At 42.9% G+C, this 17,446-nt stretch overlaps 1 protein-coding gene across 1 annotated transcript in view; it reads right to left on the bottom strand.

Moving 5' to 3' along the window:
- ZMYND12 (zinc finger MYND-type containing 12) overlaps nucleotides 1–17,446 on the bottom strand; it is a 36,755-nt gene continuing 19,309 nt past the window's right edge. The window contains exons 5-8 of the mRNA XM_027864717.1: nucleotides 14,490–14,612; nucleotides 6,839–6,950; nucleotides 2,233–2,378; nucleotides 1–1,055 (exon numbers count right to left, since the gene is read on the bottom strand). Of these exons, the coding sequence (XP_027720518.1) occupies nucleotides 900–1,055; nucleotides 2,233–2,378; nucleotides 6,839–6,950; nucleotides 14,490–14,612 (537 nt within the window). The 3' untranslated portion in view covers nucleotides 1–899. The remainder of the gene's footprint in view (nucleotides 1,056–2,232; nucleotides 2,379–6,838; nucleotides 6,951–14,489; nucleotides 14,613–17,446) is intronic.

Below are 17,446 nucleotides of genomic sequence, written 5' to 3'. Positions count from 1 at the left end.
GGTAATGCTTTAACAGAAAGTTAAACCTTAAGTCAAAACAAAATCCCTGAAATTGTGATGGCGGTCATTATCAGGGATTTATTTAGCTCAGAGAGCAGCATCACAACTCAGAAGCCTCACAAGTATTTCCATCCAACCCCCATCCATGCAGAACGTCTCCACGATATCCCTGACTGGTGGTCATCCAATGTCTGCGTTGGTGCCTCCCAGTACAAGGAAGCCCATAGAGAAGGGAGAGTCTCTGCAGAGCCTCTGAAGTATTTCTGAGCTCAGGTCTGGAGCTTACAGAGCTGAGATAGCAACTGGTCAGGGACTTGTCACGAACCCATAAAACGTGTATGGGGGACAATGCTAGCAATGGAATAATGACAACACATTTGTCATCATCAGTACTTTAAGGTTTACCAATCACTTCCCTCATGATACCTCTCTCTCATACCCCCAGAAGAACTTCCCATTTTATAGATGAAAAAACTGAGGCCCAGAGAAGTTAGTGACTTGCCTGAATCATACACCTAGTAAATGTCAAAGGCAAACCATTTCCCTAATTTATTGGTTGCATTAAATTGAAACTGTGCTCACATTAATGCACAAAATGAGGTATAGCTAGGGGTGTACCCCTAGTCTAATGCCCTAATTTCCTATGATAATGGAGTTTACATAAGAAAAAGCATGAAAACAAAAGCATAACAATGTGCCAATATCCTGACATCCTGTCACACAAATCAAGGTGTGGTAGGATTTCTACACCCTCTGCACAAAGTCCAACTTTCCTCATAATGGGCATTGTGAAGACCCATTTGGCAAGGGTAAGATTTCAAAGCTGAACCCCCTGGGCTGAAACTGCAGCTGTAATATAACATGTTATTAGCCCATCTGTAGCATCCATTCCTGTTGCTCTAATGGCCCTGGTTCAGGAAGAACTTGGACGCCTTTGAGATCACTGGGTTTTTGGAAGCAATGAGGCCTAGCAGCTCTTGAAGGGCTTTGGATTCATCTTCTTTATCAGGCAGCTCTTTAGATAAAATGTAAGCTTTCGCAGCAAGTTCATGAGCCTGAAATGAAATGGAGAAAAATGAAAGAAAATTGTCACAGGACTAGATGAGCCTGTTAGATTGTAAGCTCCTTGAGGGCAAGGAACTCTTTGTATTGCTAATGCTTAGGATAGTTCCTGGCACATAGTAGGCACTTAATAAATGTTTATTGAATTGATGAGATAGAGAGGGGGACAGGATCATAGCTGTAGAGCGGGGAAGTATTTACGGACTGTCTAGACCACCCTCTCACTTTACAAAAGGAAAATGGTCCAGAGAGGAAAGGACAGACAAGGTCACAGAGCCAGAGCCTGAACCCATGTGCCCTTACCCTTCGATCTGCTCCATCTCTAACCTGGGCCATCTCATCCCTCCTTACTCAGCCTGGTGGTCCCCAGGGGCTCACCATTCTATATCAATGTTGGACTTTAGTCCCTTTTCGATTCAGACCTCCTAAACTCAAATGATCCACCAGCCTCAGCCTGACCCAGCAGTAGCCACAACAGGGTGAACCACTCTTTTTTTAAAAATTTATTTATTTTTCCTTTTCAACATTCACTTCCACAAGATTTTGAATTCCAAATTTTCTCCCCATCTCCCCCCTCCTTCCACTCCAAGACAGTGTGCAATCTGATATAGGCTCTACATATACATTCATATTGAACCTATTTTCACATTAGTCATGTTGTACAGAATTAGAAGCAATGGGAGAAACCATGAGAAAGAAGAAACAAAAAAAAGAAAGAAAAAGAAAAAGAGAGAGCAAATAGTATGCTTTGATCTGTTTTCAGACTCCATAGTTCTAACTCCTTCCCAGCCAAAGCACTTCCCATTTGTTCTAGTATCTGATTTTGTGATTTTCCAGCCTCCCTTGAAGGTGAAATATCAATGCCCTGCTCTTTAGATGACTCTGTGAGGGCTCTCTGACCCCCTCTGTTTCCTGTTAGAAGTAGGATTACCTTTAACAAAGCACCAGGCATGCCCACCCACCCAAATTCCCCCCCAACTAACTCATAACAGACTTTCTCTGGGAGACCAATCCTGAGCTTAAAATAACTGCAGCTGCTTTGAATCTAGGGGGTGTGTGTGTCTGTGTCTGTCTGTCTCTGAGCACACACGTGCGCAAATTCTAATGCAATTGGGAAAATTGAGACTGGATTTCAAATTTTCTATACATTATGGCACCATGGAAACTTGCCTTTGATAAATTCATCATTAGGTAATGGAGCATTGCCACCGTTTTCAGGATTTTGATAATGAGCTCTGGCTTTTCTTTTGCCGTGTGTTCTCGGATTTCCAAAATGGTTGACAGGATGTGAACTGCTTCTGCTTCCTGGGGTTCATCTGCATGGAAAGTGGATTGGTTATGACAAGCTTGAAAGTAAGACTCCGGGCACCCCCTCCTGGCCCCTGCCACTAAGAAGGAGTTTCACTAGTTGTTTGACAGCCCTAAGACTGCTGTCCTCTCTAACACCCTAACTTTCCAAGTTCCTCCATCTCTTCCACTCCCTTTCAGCTACACACGCTATTGTACACTCACCTTCAATCTTGTCATTACCCACAGAGGTTCCACTTCTATGATGAAGAATTCTGAAATTATTTTACCCAATCATAACCTCCTATCATTCTACCTCTATACCTTAATCTTCCTGGACTTATTTTCTTTCTCATTGTGATTTCCAGTCTCGCTAGCCCTCAGACTTGCCTAAGCTATCATCCTAGGTCTGGCTCTACCCCATAGTTAACCTGGTCAACTCTATACTATATATTATACTATAGTATGCTATACTATACTCTATTCTACTCTACATATACTATACTATATATACCCTCAGTTCCCTTGCTCCCTTGTCCTTTGCTCATGCCTGGCTAAACCCCAACCCTAGACAGCTCCTACCATCTGCCTCTTCCAGTCCTGCAGAATGAATGAATTAAGCATTTATTAAGTGCTTATTATATGCAAAGCACCATGCTTTGTGCTGAGGATACAAACAGAAAAGCAAGATCATCGCTGTTCTCAGAGAGCTCACATTGGGAAGACATGACATATGGCAGGTTTGTGCTGCAAATCAGATGGAAATGTCCCATTGTTCTTAGGGCCCAGCAACAAAGCAAATGGTAATGCTTGTTCTTTAATGTCACCTCCACTGGTAAAATCATATCCATTTCTGATGTTGAGCCACTGGATAGTGCCAAGGACTTTGGTGGCATAAACTTTCTTTTCTGGGTCTTTGATAGCTGTGGCTGTAGTACCTACAGGAACAATTTCCAGGCTATGTCTCTGCAAGGACTGCTTCCCACATGACCCACCCTATCAGGTTCTGAGCGAAGATGATGATGGTGGTGGTGGTGGTGGTTTCACTTGCCTGGCACCTGCTGCCTCTTGCCTATCCCTCAGGGGGCTTGCTGCTTTAGTGAGGCTGGCTTGCCTGCCCTGAGGCAGTTGACAGTTGGTGGGGATGGCTGGCCTCTTTTCCCTAAGAGCTGCTTCCTTGGATAATGACTGTAAGGGTTGCACTGCTGGCCTGGGAGGAGACAGAGGTGCTGTGCCTACTTGGACAAAGCTGGAGAAGGTCACAAATGTGGTGATTATCACCACTACAAATTTGTGTTTTATAATCTCAACTGGGTCCTCGATTTAGCACGGTAATCCTTTTCTGCCTTTCTGACTGATTCTTTATCTTATTCCCCACAGAAGCTGTTACAAACATTTTGTTCTTAAGCCTTCCACACCATTCCCTCTGCCTATCCTCACCATTGAAGATACCACCTCTTCTCTTCTTCTCTACATGATATAATCCCTTGACGTCATTCTCCATTCTCTTCTTTATTCCAATCTCTCCCAAGACCAGCGCTTCTACATGCAACCTTGATCCCAACCCCTCCAATCTTCTCCAGCAGATTGCCTCTACAATTATCCCAATCCCTCTCTAGTCTCTATTTTCTCCCCTATCTACTGGTTCTATCTCTGTCACCTACAAACATGGTCAGGTCTCTCCTATCCTTAAGAAACTTTTACTATTCGCCACCATCTCTTCAAGCCATCATCCTAGATTTCTTTTCCCTTTATCAGCTGAATTCTAGAAAAAGCTCTCTACTCTTGTGGCCTCCAGCTCCTCTTCTCTCTCTCACATTTCAACCCTTTACATTCTATGTTCACCACTCACCTGAATCTTATCTCTCCAAGGGACCACTGATCTCTTCACAGCCAGATCTAAATGCCTCTTGTCAGTCCACATCCTTCAGGCTTTGCTACAGCCTTGCGTGCTGTTGACTCCTGAACATTTCTTCCTGTGTTTTCATGACACTGTTTTTTCCTGGTTCTCCTCCTGTGTGTCTAATGATTTCTTTTCAGTTTTCTTTGCTGGATTTTATCCATATCCCCACCCCCCAAATATGGATGTCCCATCAGGCTCTGCCCTGGGCTGTCTTTTCTTGACTTTCTACATTCTTTCTCTTGGAGTCTTGGAGACTTCATTAGCTTACAAAGAGTTCAATTACTACCTCTATGGTGGTGATACCCAGATCCATTATGTCAAGCTCTAGTCTCTCTCCTGACCTGTAGTTCTATATGACAAACTGACTTTTGAACATTTCAAATGCAACATGTCTGAGATGGAACTCATTTCCTTTCCTCCAAAACTCATTTCTCGTTTGAATTTTCCTATTTCTGTCTAGGATAGCACTATCCTTCCAGTTACCAAGGTTGGCAGCCTCAGTGTCATCCTCAACTTTTCACTCTTATTCACCCCATATATTCAGGTGGTTGCCAAACCTGGTCATTTCTATCCTCACAACACTTCTTACATATGTCCCTTCCTCTCCACTCACACAGCCACTACATCAGTTCAGGCCCTCATCACCTCTTACCTGGACGCCACAAAAACCCCTAATTGGACTTCCTGCTTTGTGTCCTCTCTCCAACCCACTCAGCTGACAAAGTGATTTTCCTAAATCACAAATCTGACCATATCATTCTCCTATGCAATAAACTATAATATCTCCCCATCACCTCTGGGATCAAATTCAAACTGCCATTTGGCATTTAGAGTACTTCACAACCTGACCCCAACCTACCTTCTTGCCTTATAATACATTACTCCTCTTCATGAACTCAATGGTCCAGTTAATAGGACCTTCTTACTGTTACCTCATACACAGTACTACATCTCCCATCTGCATAGATGACTTGGACTCTGCCCTTGGACCTGCCCTGGGCTCAGATATGTGACCTTTTGTTTTAACTGGTCTGGAACCATCGCATACATCATTTCCTAGACAACATTTCCAAACCATACTCTGCATACACTACCTCCACCTTTCCAGATCCCCTTTAAGTTTTATATTTCCCCCATTGGAAAATAGGCTCCCTGAGGACAGGGACTGACTTGTTTACTTGTATCTGTATCCCAAACACTTACCATAGTGCCTAGCATGTAGTAAGCATGTAGTAAATGCCTTGTCTGTCTATCTATCTACCTATCTGTAATGGGGTTTTGGTGCATGCTCATATCACCTAAGATGGTGTCATTCATGTGGAAGATGCCAGGGACCTACTTTCAGGAGACTAGAGGACTGGAGTATGTGTGGACATTCTGCATTGGCCTGCCCAAATGGTTGGGGGCAGCCTTTTTCCACTGGATGCATAGCTGGGACTGTTTGAGTACCTTTGGGGTAAAGGACTCCTTACTCATAGCAGGTGACACCATGCCTGCAGTTTGCCTCCTTCCCCTTTCCCATTGGGTACTGTCCTCTCAGCCTCATTTGACACGGGGCCCTGAGCAGTGCAGATTAGCTATGTCCTCCTTCCTGGGACTGGAATGACCAAAAGGAGCAATCCAGGAGAGACTGCACTGCCTCAGAGCCTACAGCTGCTTAGCGATCTCTTCCCATTGCTCCCCTTCTTCCTGTCAGGACATGGTGTTTGTAAAACTGCCCACAGACTAACTTTGAATCTAGGGGTTGACTTACAGTAGCCTTGCAAACAAATTCAGATAAGTGACCAGCCCACTGTCAAAGGCAGAGGGAGCATCAGTCCTGGGCACTGCCCAGAGGCGGTCCTTCCAGTTCTGAGAAGCTCTCATGGCCTGTTGAGAGCCCTTGTTTCTGTCCAATTGTGTTTCACCAACTCCCCCTTCCCTCAGCACCCTAGCCAGCGCAGCCCCTTGGATTCCTGACAAGCCGACCTACTTACTACCTCCCACAAAGTATTCATTCCTACTACTAAAGAAGCACCTGTGACTCTGCTGCTCCCTCAACCTGGCCTGTCCTCTGCACTCTTTTCTGTCAATCCATGCCCCTCCCTCCCAGCTAAAAATTCATTATCTCCAGGCGGCCTTCCTTGGTCACACCCATCTATGGCCCTTCCACATGCATGGATGCCACCTGCAAGCTCTCTTCTGTTGTCTCGTAAGCATTCTTTGGCCCCAGCCTCAGTACATTCTGTCTCCCTTGCTGTTAGAGTGCTGTATGGCATTAGAAATCACAAATGCTCGATAAATTCTACTGGGCTGATTGGCCCTGGCTGCAGGAAGGTAGTTTCATCAATTCCTGGATTGACCCTTGGCAGGTATGCCAAGACATCTGTGGGTCAGTGAGCTATGTAAAATGGCCTAGGGTTCTGAGTTCCAGTCTAGTCACTAGAAAACTCTACTCACTTCCTGTGCTTCAGTTTCTTCATCAATGAAATGGAGGAAATAATCAATATGACTAAACAGTATATTCAATGCAATACTTATCTTGCTCTCACATCAGCTGAGAATACAATAAACAATATCATTGCTATTTTAACAAAACGTATTTACCCAAACCAGTGTCATTTTCCAATTCCTTGGCCAAGATATCTGCTGGTTTCTTGCAAGCACATAGCTGATTTTGAATATGTTGATCTAAAAATGTGTGCCAGATATCAGTTACCTGTGAAGAGAGAAAATAAAGGTAAGCTATGTTACCATGACACTTGCCCTTCACCAGTTAATCCTGGACAGCCAGGGGAGTTAATTTGGTATAGATCAGCTGCTGGGCACATCTTCCTACAGGGTGGAGATGGTTTTATTCTTAGAAGCCTGAAACTACTGTGCCCTGCCCATGCCAGATCAAAGCAGGCATGACTTTGTATCAACAGGTATCAATATCAATATCAATAGGTAGTGTAAGCCATTGCCAGGCAGGTTTAATTTGGGAGCAGTCTAAGCTAGGGGGAGGGTAGAGGTTCTGGTTCATTTTGTGGTAATCCCATGGGATTCCCTGAAATCCTGGGGCAACCTGATGTGGCTTGAAGTACTCCTAGGAAGACCTGAAAAGATCAGTGTGGGGGTAGGAAATGGGAAGAGGGGACCTGACTTGGTCCTATGTTAGGATGGTAAGAATAACAGATGCTTTATTTATCTGGTATTGTTGGGTAATCAACTGCCACACAGAACTGAATTTTCTAGTTACCTGAACTTTACCCCTTTAAACACACAAACTACTTTCATTTTAGACATTTCTTGTGGAAATCTTTCTAAAAAGCATTACTGACTTCCTTGCCTTCTTAGACAGAAAATCTAAACTTCCCTTTTCTGTTGAGGGCACCACTAATCTCCAGGTCACCCAGGTAACATGATCTCACTTAGTAATAAATATTGAGAAGCAAGATGGTGGAATAAAGCATGGACTTGCCTGAACTCTCTCCCAAACTTCTCCAAATACCTTTAAAGAATGCTTCAAAACAAATTCTAGAGCAGCAGAACCTACAAAAGGATGGAGTGAGGCAATTTTCCAGCTTAAGACAACTTAAAAGGTCGACAGGAGAGGTCCGTTGCACCTGCGTGAGAGTGGAACACAGTCCAGCAGAGACCACACCAGCACAAACCTAGCCCCAGAAAACCAGGAGCAGGACCTGACAGTAACCGAATCAGTGGCAACAGTGGTGGTTTCCAGACTTCTCAGCCCACAGAAGGTAAGGGGGTTGGATAGCTGGTCAGAAGGAGATTTCAGGAGTCCCTTTGCTGACACCAAAGGCAGAACTCTGTTGCTTTGCCCATACTTGGATCTGAGTCACAATCCTGGGTCTCAGTCCCAGGAGGAGGAGGAGGAGCACTAGCACACCAGAGCTTGCAGACACAGAGAAGCTGGAACCCTGATCGGAGTTCCAGGGTGGAAAAGAGTGCTTATAGTCACTCACAGACCAGTGCACAGTACAGGTAAGTAGTAAACACACCTCTCCCTAGATCATACCACCTCGGAAAACCCAAAAACTTACAGGTCCTCAGAACTATCTCTGAAAACAGCTACACAAAATCTTGGACATGAGAAGCTTGGGATGGTGCCCTCTCCACTCCAGAAGCAGAGCCCCATGTTAGCATGGAGTTAAAAGTCAAGAAATAGGCTGGAAATGAGCAAACAGTAGAAAAAGATCCTGACTATAGAAAGTTACTGTGGGGAGCCAAGATGGCAGAGTAAAAGCAAGGATTCACTTGAGCTCTCCCCCAAACCCCTCCAAATACCTGTAAGAATGACTCTAAACAAATTCTAGAGCAGCAGAACCCACAAAAGGCAGAGTGAAACAAATTCCCAGCCCAAGACAACCTGGATGGTTGACAGGAAAGGTCTGTTGCACCAGGCTGGGAGAGGAGCACAGTCCAGTACAGGCTGTGCAGTCAAAGACAGGGCCCCAGCAAACCCTGAGAAAGCCTCAGGGGACTGAATCATGGGCAGCTATGGTGGTTTCCAGACTTCTCAACCCACAAATGCCAAAGACAACTTAAAAGGTCAGTGAGAAAGGTCTGTTGGACCTGGCTGAGAGAGGAACATGGTCCAGACCCACCCCTGGTGTATCCCTGGGGCAACGGCTGCAGTGGCAGTGGCTGCTTCCAGAGTTCTCAGCTCACAGACAGTAAGGGGGTTCAAATAACTGACCAAAAGGAGATTACAGGGATCTCTTTGCTGGCCCTAAGGCAGGATTCTGTTGCTTTGCCCATACTTGGATCTGGGTCCAAGTCCTGGGTGGCAGTCCTGGGGCGAGGACGAGCACTGGCATAGCAGAGCTTGTTGCAGCAGTGGAACGGGAACCCTCCTCACACTTCCAGGGCAGAAAAGAGTGCTTGTGGTCACTCATAGACCAGAACACAGGCCAGGAGAGGAGTAAATACCTCTCCTTAGATCACACAACCTTGGAAGAACTGAAAACTTACAGGTCCCTAGAAGTATCTCTGAAAACAGCTGCACAAAACCCCTGAAGCTTGGGACAGTACATTCTCCACACTGTAAACAGAGCCTACCTTAACAAAGAGTTAAAAAGTCAAGTAATTGGCTGGGAAGATGAGCAAACAGTGGAAGGAAACTCAGACTACAGAATCTTACTTTGCTGACAAGGAAGATCAAAACATACAATCAGAAGAAGACACCAAAGTCAAAGCTCCTAAATTCAAAGCCTCCAACAAAAATATGAATTGGTCTCAGGCCATGGGAGAGCTCAAATAGGATTTCAAAAATCAAGTAAGAGAAGTAGAAGAAAAATTGGGAAGAGGAAATGAGAGTGATACAAGAAAATCATGAAAAAGGAGTCAACCACTTGGTAAAGGTGGCTGAAGGAAACAACACTTTAAAAAACAGAATAGACCAAATGATAAAATAGGCACAAAAATCCAATGAAGAGAACGATGCCTTGAAAAGCAGAATTGGCCAAATGGAAAAAGATATAAAAAATTCACTGAAAAAAAAAGATTCCATAAAAAGTAGAATTGACGAAATGGAAAAGGAGGCACAAAAGCTCACTGAAGAAAATAATTCCTTACAAATTAGAATTGGCCAAGTGGAAACTAATGACTCCATGAAATATTAAGAAACAATAAAATAAAGTGAAATGAGTAGAAAAAATAGGAAAAAAAATGTGAAATATCTCATTGGAAAAACAATTGACCTAGAAAATGGATCCAGAAGAGATAATTTAAGAATTATTGGACTACCTGAAAGCCATGATCAAAAAAGAGCCTAAACATCATTCAAGAAATTATCAAGGAAAATTGCCCTGATATTCTGGAATCTAAGGGTAAAACAGAAATTAAAAGATTCCACTGATCACCTCCTGAAAGAGATCCCCAAATGAAAATTCCCAGGAATATTACAGCTAAATTCCAGAGTTCCCAAATCAAGGAGAAAATATTATAAGCAACGAAAAAGAAAACAATTCAAATATTGTAGAGCCACCGTAAGGATAACACTAGATTTAGCAGTTTCTACATTAAAGAATTAGAGGGCTTGGAATATGATAATCTGAAGGGCAAAAGAGCTAGGATTACAACCAAGAATCATCCACCCAGCAAAACTGAGTATAATCCTTTGGGGGGTGGGGAATGGATATTCAGTGAAATAGAGGACTTTTAAGCATTCCTGATGGAAAGACCAGAGCTGAATAGAAAATATGACTTTCAAATACAAGACTCAAGAGAAGCATAAAAAGGTAAACAGGAAAAAGAAATCATAAGGAACTCCATAAGGTTAAATTGTTTACATTCCTACATAGGAAAATGATACTTGTAACTCCTAAAAACTCATTATTAGGGCAGTTAGAAGGAGTATACATAGACAGAGGACATGGGTGTGAGTTAAATACAATGGGAAGATTATCTAAAAAATAAAATTAAGGGGTGAGAAAGAAGAATGTATTGGGAGAAGGGGAAAGCAAGAGGTAGAATAAAGGGGGCACAAAAGAGCTTCTACAGTGGAGAGGAAGATGGGGGAAGTGGCCAGAGTGGGGGGGGGGGAAGCATGAGAACCTTACTCACATCAGAATTGGCTCAAAGAGGGAGTAACATACACACTCAATTGGGTGTAGAAATCTATCTTACCCTACAGCAACATAGGAGTGAAAGGGGATAAGATAAGGAGGGATGGGGTTCAGTGCTGATAGAAGGAAGAGCAGATTGGCAGAGGTCAAAGTAAGAACAAAACACTTTTGAAAATGGACAGGGTGAAAGAAGAGAGAAAGTAGGATAAATGGGGAAAATAGGATGGAGGGAATACATAGTAATCATTACTATGAAAAAAAATTGGGGCAGCTAGATGGCGCAGTGCACAGAGCACTGGCCCTGAAATCAGGAAGACTTGAGTTCAAATCCAGCCTCAGACCAAACACCTGACACTTACTAGCTGTGTGACCCTGGGCAAGTCACTTAATCCCAATTGCCTAAAAAAAAAAATTACAGCAAGTTTCTCTCATAAAGACCTTATTTCTCAAATATATATAGAAAACTGACTCAAATTTATAGAAATAAGATCTATTCCTCAATTGATAAATGGTGAGGTGATATAAACAGGCAGTTTTTAGACCAAGTTATTGAAGTTATCCACAGGCATATGAAAAAATGCTCTAAATCACTAATGATTAGAGAAATGCAAATTAAAAGAACTCTGAGATACTACCTCATACCTGTCAGATTGGCTAATATGACAGAAAAGGAAAATGACAAATGTTGGAGGGGATGTAGGAAAATTAAAACACTAATGCACTACTGGTGAAGTTGTATACTGATTCAACCATTCTGGAGAGCCATTTGGAACTATTCTCAACAGGCTATAAAACTATGCATACCCTTTGACTAAGCAATATCACTACTAGCTCTGTGTCTCAAAGAGATTAAAAAAAGAAAAGAAAAGGATCTACATGTACAAAAATATTTGCAGCAACTCTTTTATTGGTGCCAAAGAATTGGAAATGAGAATGTCCATCAATTGGGGAATGGTTGAATAAGTTGTTGTATATGATTGTGATGGAATACCATTGCGTTAGAAGAAATGACAAGCAGGATGTGCTCAGAGAAACCTAGAAAGAGTTACTGATGTAAAATGAAATGAACAGAACCAGGAGAATATGATACACAATAACAGCACTATTGTATGATGCTCCACCGTCAATTCTCAGCAATACAATGATCCAAGACAATTCTGAAGGACTTATGATGAAAGGTGTTGTGTCTCCAGACAAAGAACTGGTAGAACCTGAATCCAGATTGAAGATACTTTTTCTTTACTTTCTTTTATTTTTCTTGGGGTTTTTTTGTCTGTTTTCTTTCACAGCATGACTTACATAGAAATGTATTTTGTATGGCTATACATGTATAACCTATGTTAAATTGCTTGTCTTCTCAATGAGGGGAGAAGGGGATGGAGTGAGAGAATTTGGAACTCAAGATTTGAAAAAAAGAATGTTAAAATTGTTTTTACATGTTAATTGGGGGGGGGGAAATAAAATGTTAAATTAAAAAAAGTATTGAGAAGTAATATGACATATTGTATAGAGTACTGGACCTGGAGTCAGGAAGACCTGGGTTCATATCTCATTTCCAACATTTATTCAATGTGCAGGGCAGCTAGGTGGCACAGGGGATAGAGCACCAGCCTTGGAGTCAGGAGAACCTGGAGTCAGTTCAAATCCAGCCTCAGATACTTGACACTAGCTGTGTGACCCTGGGCAAGTCACTTAAGACTGATGGCCTCACCAAAAAAAAAAAAAGATATGTAGCCATGGGCAAGTCACAAAACCTCTCTGAGTCTCAGTTTCCTCATCTGTAAAGGGTGAATAATGGTATCTGTAGTAGCTATCTCCTATGGTTGTTAAGAGGATCCAACGAGGTAGCTTGAGAAACTAGAATATAAATACCAGCAATTATTACTTGTTTGAATAATGGGTATGATTAAATTAATAAATACTCTTCATTATCCTGTGCTATAATACAGTCATTCTCTCAGGCACTATGGAGGAGCATACCCCTGTTGATCAGTAGACTGAGCCCAGATTTCTGTGCTTTGTGAGCTCTTATCAGTTTTTAAAAATAATCATCCCCTTTATGCTATCCCTTCTTTCTGCTATGTGCCTGTAGAGGGCCTTCTCTTTCCTAAATGTGTTGCTTTTACTTTGATCAAGAGACAAGATAACTCATCTTGTTAGATCCATAAGTAAACTACATGTCAGTAGATTCTGAACAAGGGCCTAAGGGACATTCTTGTAAGTATATGAGCTTCATTTAACATACACAAAGTGTAATGCTTTGTGACATACATTTTGACAAAATACAGGTCTTTTTGAGCTTACTTCTGAGTAGACATTAATTCATTCAGCAAACATTTATCAAGTGACTACAGTATGTTTGGTGCTAGGAGGTTAGAAATATAAATGACATGATTCCTGCCCTCAAAGCACTTATAATCTAATGTAAGGCATTAAACAAGTTCATAGACAGTAGAGAACAGTTCAGATTTCTGGATGAGTAACCTCCAGGTAAATGATATTACTGTAATAAACATTATCTGTATTCTAATATATTGTTTTTAAAATTATTATATCTTAAATGTAACATTTCAACATATAAAAAAGATCTTGTATTTAAAGAAAGAGGGGGAAATTTGAGCCCTTTCCATTTTTCTTTATCCTTAATAGGTTATATCTGCAATTTTGTTGTTGTTCAGTCATTTTTCATCTCTTTGTGACCTCAACTTGGGGTTTTTTAGCAAAGATGCTGGAGTGATTTGTCATTTCCTTCTCCAGCTCATTTTACAGATGAGGAAACTAAGGCAAACTGGGTTAAGCTCAGGGTCACACAGCTGGTGTTGGAGGCTGACTTTGAACTCAAGAAGTCTTCCTGACTCCAGGCCTAGCACTCTATCCACTGTGCTACCCAGTTGTCCCCTATCTGCAATTAATTACCCCCCAAATTCCTTTCTTCCTCCCAATAGTGGACTTCAATATGATTTAATTACCTTGTTCTTAGGAATGTGATAGGACATGCAACACTGCATTTGGCTGGGTTTAATGCTAATCAATTAGGAACCTATCAAGTGATTCCCATGCACCCAGTATATATCTAACTTTGGTGAGTGGGCACTGAGAAGAATAGCAGTGGAGTCTCAAGTTATGAATATGATTAGAGAAAAGTTACTCTGAACACACACACCTTTCTAGTCCTCTTGGGCCTTACACCCCTACCCATGTAAGCTTGGCTCCAGTGACACTGACCTCCTGGCTATTCCTCAAACCAGACATGCCATCTCTCAGCTCCAGGCATTTCCTCTGGCTGTCCTCAAACGCCTGGACTGCTGTTCTCCACCCTCAGCTCTGCCTACTGCCTACTGCCTACTTTCCTGGTTTCCTTTAAGTCCCAACTAAAGTTCCATCTTCTACAGGACCTTTCCCAACCCCTCTTAATTCTAATGCCTTCCCCTCTCTTCTTTCCTGCTTATCCTGTAAATAGCTTATTTATACATATATGTTTGAATGCTGTCTCCTCTGTTAGACTGTGAGCTCTCAGAGGGCAGGGACTGTCTTTTGCCTTTCTCTGTAATCACTTAGCACAGGGCCTGGAACATAGTAGGTACTTGCTAAATGCTTACTGACCAATGGACGCAAATCAGATGAATGCAGGTGGATGATGGTGGATCAGGCTCATCAGGACCCAGTTTTTGTCTGTGCCCACTCACCTTTGTGTACATCGAGTCCGCTACATCCATCTTATTCTGGTGAAAGAAAACGTTAGCCATGAGGAAGTATGCTCCTGAGGTTCTGACGTCTTCTGATCCATATACACAGCTGGCAAAATAAATCTGAAGAAGGGAGAACAGATAGCAGTTTGGACAGGTCATCTAAGGAGTTACTGAAGCCTTTGGCTGCTGACATTTTCACCCAGTGACCAAGTGAATCAGTCTTTCATGATAGCTTGGGCCTGAGCAAGGTGCTCTAGGAACACACACATTAAAAAGTCCTTTAAGACATGGTCTTTGCCTTGAGTGAATCCGAGTGAAGACACAAGTCACAGAAAATAATGGGGAAATCAGAGCTTGCATTCTCATGTGTCGCTGTGGCCAGTAAGTGGTGGAAAAGACATCATCAAGGACTCATATGATTAGAAAAGAAGGTGGGCTAGTCTGGTAGCCAGAATGAGAGACCAGAGATGGAGAACCTCAGAGCAAAGACTTGGATGCATCCTTTATGGAGGATTTATGGGATGACTTAGACAAATATCAAACTGCTGTGGAGGGACAGTGGAGGAGTGCTGGCATCAGAGAGAATATAGGTCTTTATAAATAAGTATAATACAAAGTCAAAAACCAAGCCTTGTATTAGGGACAGGGGAGCAGTAGGGGAGGGATATTGTCAGGTGCCCTCCCTCCTTTCCTTACTGAGAGCCTGGAACACAGTGGAGATGGCAACCAGGCACACACTTGAGTCCAGAAGTGTCTGCTAGGCAGGTAAGGGATCACCAGCTAGGGAGCTATATAAAAAGATAGTCAGACTTCTCAGCAACTAACATTATAAATAAAACACAAAACATTTTCTGGCAACCAGGTTCCCTTCAAGAGCTAAATTATGTACAGCAGTCCATTGCTACAGTCCTGTGTTTCCCTTCCGCTGCCTTCCCCTCTCCCAACAGTTTGATATTGTTCTCTCTCCCTGGTGTGAGTGCCTCTGAGTCCTATTCTGGGCTAAAGACATAGGCCCCTGGCTCTGGGCAAGGATGCTGTACCAGGGGTTCTGCCAGCCTGCCAAGATTCTACAGTGTAAAGGGCAGGTGAATCAGTCAGTTGGAGAAGAAGCTCCTGTGAGAGGCTGCTGCTCTAGACTGAGGGCTGAGGTAGTAGCTCCTGAACAACCACATAGCCCGGGACCTTTGGGCTAGTGCTTGGACAGTGGTGCAGGAGTAAAGGTGCTGGGCATGGAGCCAGCTGTGGGACCATGCACAGGACACTGCCACTAGGAGCCACAGGCTCCTTCTACACTTCCATACACTACCTCATGGGGTTGATGTGCAGAAGGCACTTTGTAAACCTCAAAGTGCTATGGAATTGTGAGTTATTGTGATCACTTTTATTAGCCCTGGATTATAGAAATGTTAGATTGAATGATCACATAGAATAGCCCCACTTCCAGAAAGAATGTCATAAGGCTGACTAGCAGAGGTTTGGCAAGGAGAAGTATGTGAGGACAAAACTGCTTTGGAAGACAGGTTTGTTGAGCCTGTAGACAAGACGGTCTGGAGGAGGATCTGAGGGCAGAGGGGCAGGCATTTGGAGAAAGGAAACTGACCTTTGGGAAGGTCTGTCATTGTAGGAAGGGGTGACTAAGGTTACATGGAGACAACATTCTAGGATATTAGAGGAGGAGGACAGTGAGATCTGATTTGTTCTAGTGGCCCAACTCATACATTTAGAGGGATAGCTCAGAAAGTCACTAAAAAGCTGAAGGGGTTGCCTCCCCAGAGAGAACAGAGTGCTACAGAAATGCCCAGTAACCAAACTGCAGCTGGACAATTCCAGGTACATCCCTGTACCACCTGTAAAAGCCTAGAGGACAGGTGAGGAACTCAACAAGGTATGACACCTGGACACGCCAAAAGAAAGCAACTGTGGCATGTACCCCTGGGTCAGAATGGAGGAGTGTGTCCTGTAGACCCTCTGCCTTAGAGAGGCTGGTCCAGCGACCTGACCTGACGTCCTGGGGCTGAGCCAGGCCAGCCAGCAAAGCGTCTTCCCCCAGGCTTGGAAAGAGGTCTCTACATTGGGTTGGGGGACTGGAGCAGAAGAAAAGGGAGTAGTAATGTCATCCATGCTTGGGAAGTAATAACAATAACAATAATAATAATAATGATAGCTGGCATTTTTATAGTGCTTTTAAAATTTATGTTTTTACTGACATTATCTTTTTTACTTCACTAGGCAGACATTACACAAGTATTATTATTTCCATTTTACAGATGAGGAAACTGAGCCTCTGGGAGGGTGTTTGCTCATGTTCACAAAGCAAGTGTTGAAGGCAAAATTCAAACCCAGGTCTCTCTTGACCCCAAATTCATTAACTCTTCTTCTTACTATATAACTGGCCTGCGCAGCCTGCAGTCCACCAAAGGACTTTGGGCAGCCTGCGAAAAAATATAAAGGATGTTTTACCTTTTGGGGGGCCACCCAAAATCCTACGGCAGGTCGCAGGTTGTGCAGACTTGCTATATAACATATTAACTTTTCCTATTGGGAAGGAGAAGGTAGAGAGAAGGCTGAGATTTGGAGGAAGGAAGAAGAAAACTAAGCAGGTTAGAACTGAGGCTCATAAATAATAGATATTTGTTCATTTATTGGATTCCTGAATAGAATCCAACATAGGATTTCAAGAGATAAGAACTGCTTACACACGTACAGAGTTTGCAAAACACTTTCTTAAACACAATCCTGTGTGATAGAAAGGACAGGATCCATTATCCTCATTTTACAGATGAGGAAACTGAGGCTCAGAGAGGTTAGTTTAACTGGTCAAGGTCACATAGCTAGTAAATCTCAGAGCTAGCATTCACACTCATGTCTTTTGATACATAATCCATAGCTCTGAATGATACTGCCTTCATGCAGATTAAAATATTTCCTCCCATTTAACAGAAAGGCAACTGAAC

Source organism: Vombatus ursinus, unplaced genomic scaffold (assembly GCF_900497805.2).
Source record: "Vombatus ursinus unplaced genomic scaffold, bare-nosed wombat genome assembly UNPS02014775.1, whole genome shotgun sequence".
Taxonomy (NCBI): Eukaryota; Metazoa; Chordata; class Mammalia; order Diprotodontia; family Vombatidae; genus Vombatus; species Vombatus ursinus.
Note: the sequence above shows the minus strand (reverse complement) of the source record. Positions and strands in the feature narration are given on the sequence as shown.